The sequence below is a fragment of the Bubalus kerabau genome, chromosome 4 (assembly GCF_029407905.1).
Source record: "Bubalus kerabau isolate K-KA32 ecotype Philippines breed swamp buffalo chromosome 4, PCC_UOA_SB_1v2, whole genome shotgun sequence".
NCBI lineage: Eukaryota > Metazoa > Chordata > Mammalia > Artiodactyla > Bovidae > Bubalus > Bubalus kerabau.
This window is the reverse complement of record NC_073627.1, coordinates 150,886,022-150,896,834: the sequence shown is the minus strand read 5'-3', so window position 1 is coordinate 150,896,834 and position 10,813 is coordinate 150,886,022. Positions and strand designations below refer to the sequence as shown.

General features: G+C 39.5%; 1 protein-coding gene across 5 annotated transcripts in view; it reads left to right on the top strand.

The window, feature by feature from the left end:
• Positions 1 to 452: 452 nt before the first annotated feature.
• Positions 453 to 10,813, top strand: part of LOC129650488 (zinc finger protein 782-like) — an 89,233-nt gene continuing 78,872 nt past the window's right edge. Inside the window, exons 1-3 of one of the 5 annotated variants that reach the window (XM_055579036.1) lie at positions 461 to 590; positions 2,797 to 2,847; positions 5,236 to 5,339. Coding sequence is in view for 3 of the 5 variants with exons in the window: in XM_055579033.1 (XP_055435008.1) it covers positions 2,042 to 2,137; positions 2,797 to 2,847 (147 nt within the window). In the remaining 2 variants the exon portion in view is untranslated. Of the gene's footprint in view, positions 591 to 2,041; positions 2,138 to 2,796; positions 2,848 to 5,235; positions 5,340 to 10,813 lie in introns of all 5 variants that reach the window. The other 4 variants (XM_055579037.1, XM_055579033.1, XM_055579035.1 and 1 more) reach the window with 4 other exon arrangements.

Below are 10,813 nucleotides of genomic sequence, written 5' to 3'. Positions count from 1 at the left end.
GGTGCTGGGAAAGATTGAAGGCAGGAGGAGAAAGGGAGGACAGAGGATGAGATGGTTGGATGGTATCACTGATTCAAGGGACTTGAGTTTGAGCAAGCTCCTGGAGTTGGTGATGGACAGGGAAGCCTGGCGTGCTGCAGTCCATGGGGTCGCAAAGAGTCAGGACACAACTGAACGACTGAACTGAACACATATTCAAGTTTCCCAAACTGTCTCTTTTAGGAAAAAAACTGCTATTTCAATCGGGAGCCAATAGAAGACTACCCGTCGCATTTGGCAGTTAAGTTAAAATTTAACCTGTTCTCTTCAGGATCTTTGAGATTCTGGGCAGGTTACTTTTAAGACACTGCTCTACTGCTTTCTAAAATGCATAAAAGCCTCCAGAGAGACCACAACTGTGGACGCGGAGGTCTATGGGAAATGTAGTCTTGAATCCGTCTGTTTCACCGCGCGGCACTCTGGGAAGAGCATTCTGGACTTCTTCAGCGCGTGTGCAGCCGTAGCCCCGCCTCCTCATTCGTCTCTGAACTCGAGGGGAGCGGTGTCGTTACGTGGGGTTCTGCTCGGAAAGTGAAGGGTGCGCACCTGGGGTGAGAGTGCGAGGGGGCGGGGGGTCAGCTGGGAGGGGGTGCCTTTGTGCCTAGGGATGAGAGCGGAAAATCTTTGACACGCACTCCCACCAACGCTGGTGTACATGCCCGAGCGGGCCCTCAGCCTGGGGAAGGCCAGTAAGGGGTGACCCGGGCCCTCGGGCTCGGAGGGTGCAGGTCGGGTTGGTTCGGTTAAGAGCAGGTGTTCAGTCTAGGCCTGGTTGTGTGGGACCTTGGATTTGGCCTCGCCTGCAGCCTAACAGGGGAAAAAGCCCATGTCGGCGACAGGAGAGAGAGTGAATTTATACCGCTGATGATGGCCATGGGTCTGCAATGAGAACCCTAGCTTACGGAGCCAGAAGGGCTGGGTAAATGCCAGGTCTGTCACCTGTAAGCAGGGTTACAGAAGGAACCTGGATAAGAGTACAGTTTCTCATATGAAAATGATACTAATGATGACTGTTTCATGGCGTTGTTTTGAAACTTAGACCTAAGTCATCCCTTGCAAAGTATTTACACAAGTTCCAGATAATGAGCACTGAATAAGTTCCAGTGCTATTATAGTTGGAAGACACTTTATTCTTTTTCACTGGACGGCTTTATGTAACCTCACAACCACTTTAACAAAAGCGGAGGCTCAGGGTGGTGGAACGATGTGCTCAGGTCATAAATTAGTGGTGAGGGAATTCAGATTGGAGAGTAGGTGCGCTTTACTTACAACCTCAGGCTTTATCTAAATATCACACCAGCCTAAAACCGTCATTGTAGCCTTCACAGCCCTTAATAAAGTGGCCTGCCCCCAGTTTCCAGAAATATAAGGAACCTGAATGTAGATGGAATCCTACCATGTGTCAGATGTGTTCTGGGAATTCTACTGTCTCTTCCTGTCACTTGGGGCAGACAGAGGTCCCTGGCCTCTTCTACATTGTCAGGAAGTCTCTCTTTTACATTTAGTATTATAATAAATTCTAAGAATTAGGCGTTTGCTCCTAAAATGAATTTGTTTCTTAGATCCACATCCCACTTACCTTGAAATAAAGCTATCCTTGTGAGGTTGGAAGCAGGGAGTCTCTGTAAAAGGGAGTCTTACCTGGAAGAGAGCATGCATAAGACTTTAGACCTCGCTCCAGAATCTCATAGCAGAGACAGACTGGGCCTAGAAAGGAGTAGATGCTAAATTTGCAAGATCAGAAGCTGTTCTTAATCCCCCTGCTCAGAATGAGCCAGTCTTGGTGATGATGCCACCTCCAGAAGCCACCAAACTCTTGACCTTGGGGAGTTTGGGCCATTGCTGAGAAGAGCAAAGTGAGCTGAGGTGGTCCAGGGGCAGGCTACTCAGGAAGAGACATTTTGTTGGAGAGCTTGTAAGGGCAAGGGCTGGGGGTAAGAAATAACCAGCAGAGGGAGGAAATGCTGTCTCTCCTCCCCTTGAATGGCCCCACTTATTACAGATGCTGTGCTGCTGTCACGTGTCCATCACATGTGACCCTTGTGACATCCTGACCTCACAGGATCCCAGGATGATAATACGTGACGGGCTTTCCAAGGTCATCTATTTTAACTCTCTTGAAAACTTTAAAGACATTGAACCTGAAAGGTTCAGTAATTTGTCCAGGGAAACTCAGTTTGTGACAAAATTAGGAGAACAGTGCACTCGATGCTGTCGTAGGTTAGTCACCAAAAGCATCTTATCAAAAAGGCCTTTTAACAAATACATCACAGCTAAAACAATTTCAAATTATTGCCTTATAGCATCCCATCTAGGCTTTCTGTGGATTGTTTATACCAGGGGGTAAATAATATTATTAATAGTAAGAAAAATAGATAAATGATACATACTGAGTATTTTTCTAAGTTAGTTTTAATGAAAGAATAGTGTCTTATTTGGTGTATTTGATTAAACTAATCTCTTGTTTTTATTTATTTGTGTTAGAAGGACACATGCATTATTTTTAAACAGTTGAGAAAAGTTTACATTCACTTGGTAAAAAACCACAGATGTAATCCTCATGGTCATCTCAGAGTCACACAGAGAGAGGTGGTACCACCTGTACATGATCCCTCTCATCCTTTTCAAGGCCCAGAGGAAGATGAGGAAAATAAGGAAGATGATCCCCAACTGGGGTGCTGAGATTTGGGGAGGTGAATCTGGGAGCTCTACAACAGGTTAAATCTCATGACATTAATCTTCTTTCTGTCCTCTCAGCCGAACCACAATTCTCTACTCTCCCAAAAGCAGAAAATGAACATAATTCAGGTGAGCTCTTTATTCTTTCTCCATTCTGCATTGTATTGGATTTATAAGTCGAAGAAGCATACATGTATTAATGGAAAAGGAAAACTAGAAATAGATGAAGTCAATCTTGAGGGCTAATATATACACTGTCTTACTATTCACTGTGATGTTTGCTGTCAGCCTTTGATAGGTAACCTTTGTCAGGGTAAGTAGGTTACTTCCAGGAACCAGTTTGCTAAAATTTTACATTAGTCATGAATGCATATTAAATTATGTTGATTAAAGAACCTGCCTGAAATGCAGGAGACCCAGGTTTGATCCCTGGGTTGAGAAGATCCCCTGGAGAAGGGAATGGCTACCCACTCCAGTATTGTTCCCTGGAGAATTCCATGGACAGAGTATCCTGGCAGGCTACAGTCCATGGGATTGCAAGAGTTGGACATGACTGAATAACTAACACACACACACACACACACACACATTTTGTTATCTATTGGAGAAAAACTATAGCTTATATATCCTTTATAAATACTGTAAACAATATAATAGATTTTCTAGTGTACTAAACGGAGAAGGCAATGGCAACCCACTCCAGTACTCTTGCCTGGAGCATCCCATGGATGGAGGAGCCTAGTAGGCTGCAGTCCATGGGGTCGCTAAGAGTTGGACACGACTGAGCGACTTCACTTTCATGCATCGGAGAAGGAAATGGCAACCCACTCGTGTTTTTGCCTGGAGAATCCCAGGGACGGAGGAGCCTGGTGGGCTGCTGTCTATGGGGTCGCATCGAGTCGGAGACGACTGAAGTGACTTAGCAGCAGTAACAACAGTGTTCTAAAATCCCTGTGTAGACCTTAATTGTTAATAAGTTTGGTAAGTTGCTTCTTACATGTTTTCCTAGGACTTTTTGCTAGTACTGTATTTAGGATGTTAATTTTTGTATTCACAAGTTGAATTACACATACTTTCTTGTTTCTATGTCCAATTATGGTATCATGGCATGATCATAATTTCATGAAAGGAAATGGGACATTTTCCTGCTCCTTTAATAATATTTTAGATGAGAAAATTGTGTTTATGTGTAGGTTTTGTAAAGCTCACTTATGAATTAGGGCCTTATGAAGACTTTTTGCATGAAGATTTTCAGTATTTATTGGTCATAAGTCTATGGTGGATTTGTTTTTTTTCTTTTATCATTACATTTTCATAGAAAATTGTTCATTTTTATTTAAATGTATTTATATGAGCTTGTTTATAGTATTCTCTTAGGATTTCTAAGTATTTGTTTCTTTTATCAGCAATATCCTTTTTGATCAGCTTTAAAATTTTATTCAGTATAATTGTTGCCAATCAGGAAAGGACAAAGTATGTTCTATTAGGCCCAATCTAAAGCTAAGAATTTCTGTGTCTGAGGGTCTTAGTATTCTGTGCTAGCAGTGGAATCTAAATATTGTGAGTAGAAGAACATACACTTGCCTTGTTTGTGATTTTTACCTTTGAGTACGTACCTGTCAGCACCCTTTGTTGACAAGAATATGCTTTCTCCATTGAATTGCATTAGCATTTCTGAGGGAAATCAACTAGCATCCTACGTATGGATCTGTTTCTGGATTCTGTTTACTTCTTTTTTTATTTTCTAAATATTTTTATTGAAATATAGTTGATTTACAGATTTCTGCTGCATGACAGATTGACTAAGTTGAATATATATATGTGTGTGTGTGTGTATATATATATATATATATATATATATATATATATATATATTTAGTACATTCTTTTTTATATTCTGTTCCATTATAGTTTATCACAGGATATAGAATATAGTTCCCTGTGCTACACAGTAAGACCTTGTTGTTTATCCATCATATATATAATAGTTTGCATCTGTTAATCCCAAACTCCCAGTCCTTCCCTCCCCTGCCTCTGCTCCCACTTGGGAACCACAAGTCTACTTTTTATATCTTTGTGGACTCTGTTCATTTCTGATGATCTTAAATCCTTTTGCTAATACCACATTTTCTTGATGAGTGTCTCTTTACAGTAGCTGTTGAAATAAATAACATGTGTCTTCGTACTTTTTTAAAGAGTGTTTTGGAGATTCAAAGTTCTTTGCTTCTCTATAGAAAGTTTTGAAAATCAGCTTGTTGATCTCAGGAAAACCTGCTGAGATTTTGATTTTGACTGCACTAACTCTATAGAATCTGTAATATAGCTCAATTTGAGGAGAATTGGCATCTTCTTCAAAATGAGTCTTCCAATTCATGAGCACATTATCTCTCTCACTGGGGGATTCAGAGGGTTTTCATTTTTTTTTGAAGTTTTTTTTTTTTTCATGTGGACCACTTTTTTCAAGTCTTTATTAAATTTCTTACAGTATTGCTTCTGTTTTGTGTTTTGGGTTTTTAGCCATGAGGCATGTGGGGTCTTTGCTCCCTGACCAGAGATGGAACCCACACCCCCTGCGTTGAAAGGTGAAATCTTAACCACTGAGTCTCCAGGAAAGTCCCAAGGTTTTCATTTTTATTCTTTTGAGTCAAAATCATAGTTCTGACTTACAGTTTTTACAGTTTAAAAGAAAAGTCTGTGTTTTGAAGATAAGACTCTAGTGGTGTAGTAGTGAAAGCAGGAACAATATAGGAAGCTATTTCTGTAATCCTAGCAGGGATGATGATCGTAAGAGTTATTTACAAGAAGTAGTCGGATTCTGGAGGTACCTTAGGTAAGAGCCAGCAGTCTAAGAGTGTGTGTTTCTTCTCTACGACCTTACAAATAGAGTATGTCATCAAACTTTTTGCATTTCTACAAATGTGATTAAAAAATGATAACTAAAATTTAGTTTTACAAGCTTTCTTCTTCTCATAAGTGAGGTAGAACATCTTTTTTGTTTATAATTCATCTATATTTCTTTTTTATTGAACTGTTTATTTCTTAAACATTTTCCTGTTGATGTGCTAATTTTTAATTACTGTATCCAGCATAGCTTTATAGCCATTTTTTGGCAATATAAATTGTACAATTTTCCTAGTTTTTTGTATTTTTTCTCTGCTCATGCTTTTTATCTTTATTTTTTAACTGTGGTGAATTGTTTGGGCATTTGAAAAATATTTATTGAAATATAGTTGATTTACAATGTTGTGTTAGTTTCAGGTATATAGCAAAATGATTCAGTTATATAAATATACACGCACATATTTGTACACAAACACACACACACATGTATAAAATACAGTGTATATATTCTTTTTGAGATTCTTTCCCATTAAAGGTTAATACAAGATAATGAGTATAGTTTCCTGTGCTATACAATCAGTCCTTGTTGGTTATCTATTTTATATATAGTGATGTCCATATGTTAATCCCAAACTCCTATTTTATCCCTCCATCCTTTTTCTGTTTGGTAACCATAAGTTGTTTTCTATGTCTTTGAGTTTATTTCTCTTTTGCAAATAAGTTCATTGGTATCTTTTTAGATTCTACATATAAATGGTATCCTGTATTTTCCCATTCTCTTTATGCCTTACTTCACTTAATATGATAATCTCTGGATTCATCCATGTTTTGCAAATGGCATAATTTCTTTTTTGTGGCTGAACAGTACTCCATTGTATGTATGTATGTATGTCTGCTTTTGTGTATATGTATATCTTCTTTATCCGTTTTACTGTGGAAGAACATTTAAGTTGTTTCTGTGTCTTGGCTATTATAAATCCATTCAGTTCGGTTTAGTCACTCAGTCGTATCCGACTCTTTGCAACTCCATGAACCATAGTATGCCAGGCCTCCCTGTCCATCACCAACTCCTGGAGTTTACTCAAACTCATGTCCATTGAGCTGGTGATGCCATCCAACCATCTCATCCTCTGTCGTCCCCTTCTCCTCCTGCCCTCAATCTTTCCCAGCATCAGGGTCTTTTCAAATGAGTCAGCTCTTTGCATCAGGTGACCAAAGTATTGGAGTTTCAGCTTCAACATCAGTCCTTCCAATGAACACCCAGGACTGATCTCATTTAGGATGGACTGGTTGGATCTCCTTGCAATCCAAGGGACTCTCAAGGGTCTTCTCCAACACCACAGTTTAAAAGCATCAATTCTTCGGTGCTCAGCTTTTTTTGTAGTTCAACTCTCACATTCATACATGACTACTGGAAAAACCATAGCCTTAACTAGACGGACCTTTGTTGACAAAGTTATGTCTCTGCTTTTTAATATGCTATCTAGGTTGGTCATAACTTTCCTTCCAAGGAGTAAGTGTCTTTTAATTTCATAGCTGCAATCACCATCTGCAGTGATTTTGGAGCCCCCAAAAATAAAGTCAGCCACTGTTTCCACTGTTTCCCCATCTATTTCCCATGAAGTGATGGGATGCCATGATCTTAGTTTTCTGAATGTTGACTTTTAAGCCAACTTTTTCACTCTCCACTTTCACTTTCATCAAGAGGCTCTTTAGTTCTTTTTCGCTTTCTGCCATAAGGGTGGTGTCATCTGCATATCTGAGGTTATTGATATTTCTCCCAGCAATATTGATTCCAGTTTGTGCTTCTTCCAGTCCAGCGTTTCTCATGATGTACTCTGCATATAAGTTAAATAAGCAGGGTGATAATATACAGCCTTGACTTACTCCTTTTCCTATTTGGAGCCAGTTTGTTGTTCCATATCCAGTTCTAACTGTTGCTTCCTGACCTGCATAGAGGTTTCTCAAAAGGCAGGTCAGGTGGTCTGGTATTCCCATCTCTTTCAGAATTTTCCACAGTTTATTGTGATCCACACAGTCCAAGGCTTTGGCATAGTCAATAAAGCAGAAATAGATGTTTTCTGGAACTCTCTTGCTTTCTCAATGATCTAAAGGATGTTGGCAATTTGATCTCTGGTTCCTCTGCCTTTTCTAAAACCAGCTTGAACATCTGGAATTTCATGGCTCACATACTGCTGAAGCCTGGCTTGGAGAATTTTGAGACTCACTTTACTAGTGTGTGAGATGAGTGCAATTGTGTGGTAGTTTGAGCATTCTTTGACATTGCCTTTCTTTGGGATTGGAATGAAAACTGACCTTTTCCAGTCCTGTGGCCACTGCTGAGTTTTCCAAATTTGCTGGCATATTGAGTGCAGCACTTTCACAACATCATCTTTTAGGATATGAAAGAGCTCAACTGGAATTCCATCACCTCCACTAGCTTTGTTTGTAGTGATGCATCCTAAGGCCACTTGACTTCACATTCCAGGATGTCTGGCTCTAGGTGAGTGATCACACCATCTTGGTTATCTGGGTCGTGAAGATCTTTTTTGTACAGTTCTTCTGTGTATTCTTGCCACCTCTTCTTAATATCTTCTCCTTCTGTTAGGTCCTTACCATTTCTGTGCTTTATCGAGCCCATGTTTGCATGAAATGTTCCCTTGGTATCTCTAATTTTCTTGAAGAGATCTCTAGTCTTTCCCATTCTGTTGTTTTCCTCTATTTCTTTGCATTGATCGCTGAGGAAGGCTTTCTTATCTCTCCTTGCTATTCTTTGGAACTCTGCATTCAAATGGATATGTCTTTCCTTTTCTCCTTTGCTTTTTGCTTCTCTTCTTTTCACAGCTATTTGTAAGGCCTCCCCAGACAGCCATTTTGCTTTTTTTCATTTCTTTTTCCTGGGGATGGTCTTGATCCCTGCCTCCTGTACAAAGTCACGAACCTCTGTCCATAGTTCATCAGGCATTCTGTCTATCAGATCTAGCCCCTTAAATCTATTTCTCACTTCCACTGTATAATCATAAGGGATTTGATTTAGGTCATACCTGAATGGTCTAGTGGTTTTCCCTACTTTCTTCAATTTAAGTCTGAATTTGGCAATAAGGAGTTCATGATCTGAGCCACAGTCAGCTCCCGGTCTTGTTTTTGCTGACTGTATTGATCTTCTCCATCTTTGGCTGCAAAGAATATAATCAATCTGATTTCGGTGTTGGCCATCTGGTGATGTCCACGTGTAGAGTCTTCTCTTCTGTTGTTGGAAGAGGGTGTTTGTTATGACCAGTGCGTTCTCTTGGCAAAACTCTATTACTCAAAAACTCTTTGCCCTGCTTCATTCTGTACTCCAAGGCCAAATTTACCTGTTACTCCAGGTGGTTCTTGACTTCCTACTTTTGCATTCCAGTCCCTTATAATGAAAAGGACATCTTTTTTGGGTGTTAGTTCTAAAATGTCTTGTAGGTCTTCATAGAACTGTTCAACTTCAGCCTCTTCAGTGTTACTGGTCGGGGCATAGACTTGAATTATCGTGATATTGAATGGTTATTATAAATAGTGCTGTGGTAAATATTGGGGTGCAGGTATTTTCAAAGTATGGTTTTCTCCAGATATATACTTAGGAGTGGGATCGCTGAATCATATGGTAACTCAATTCTTAGTTATTTTAAGGACCTTCCATAATGTTCTCCATAGTGACTGCACCAATTTACATTCCCACCAGCTGTGTAGGAGGATTTTCTTTTCTCCACACACTCTCCAGCATTTGTTACTGGTAAATGTTTTGATGATGGCCATTCTGACTGGTGTGAGGTGACACCTCATTGTACTTTTGATTTGCATTTCTCTAATAATTAGTGGTACTGAGCATCTTTTCATATGCCTGTTAGCCATCTGTATGTCTTCTTTGGAGAAAGGTCCATTTAAGGCTTCTGCCCAGTTTTTGATTGGGTTACTTGATTTCTTTTGTTATTTAGTTGTATGAGCTGTTTGTATATTTTAGAGAGTAATCCCTTGTTGGTAGCATCATTTGCAGATATTTCTCCCCGTCTGTAGGTTGTCTTCCATTTTTTTTTATGGTTTCCTTTGCTGTGCAGAAGCTGTTCCATTCAATTTAGGTCCCATTTGTTTATTTTTGTTTTTATTTAAATTACTGCAGGAGATAGTTCCAGAAAAATGTTGCTGCTACTTATGTCAAAGAGTGTTCTGCCTGTATTTTGTTCTAAGATTTTTATATTATCCAGTGTTACCTTTAGGACTTTAATCCATTTATTTTTCTATATGGTGTTAGTTCATTATTTTACATGTAGCTGTTCAGTTTTCCCAGTACCACTGGTTGAAGAAGAGACTCTGTTTTCTCCATTGTGTAATCTTGTCTCCTTTGTTGTAGATTAATTGACCATAAGTGTTTGGGTTTATTTCTGGGTTTTCTATCCTGTTTCATTAATCTTTATGTCTGTTTTTGTGCCAATACCATATTGGGTTTTTTCCTATTTATTTTTTAACATATTTTTAAATTGGAGGATAACTGCTTTAATAATCCCATCATAGATCACAGCCTTATCATGGAGAAGGGGCTTGCATACCTCACTGAAGCTATGGGTGGCCATGCAGGGCCACCCAAGATGGACAGGTCATATTAACGAGTTCTGACAAATTGTGTTCCACTGGGAAAGGAAATGGCAACGCCCACCAGTATTCTTGCCTGGAGAACCCATGGAAAGTATGAAAAGGCAAAAAGATACAACACCAAAAATGAGCCTCCCAGGTCAGAAGGTGTCCAGTATGCTACTGGGGAAGAGCAAGAGATGACTCTACACATGGACATCATCAGATGGTCAGTACCAATTTCAGATTGATTATGTCCTTTGCAGCAAAAGATGGAGACGCTCAGTTAAAATAAGACCTGGAGCTGACTGTGGCTCAGATCATCAGCTCCTTATTGCAAAGTTCAGGCTCAAATTGAAGGAATTAGAGAAAACCACTAGGCAATTCAGGTATGACCTAAATCAAATTCCTTATGATTAAATGGAGGTGATGAATAGATTCAGGGGATTAGATTTGGTAGACAGAATACCTGAAGAACTGTGGACAGAGATTCATAAAATTGTACAGTGTTACAGTGACCAAAAGTATCCCAAAGAAAAAGAAATATAAGGAGGCAAAGTGGTATTTGAGGAGGCTTTACAAATAGCTGAGGAAAGAGAAGCAAAAGGCAAGGGAAAAGGGAAAGATATGCCCAGCTGAATTTAGAGTTCCAGGG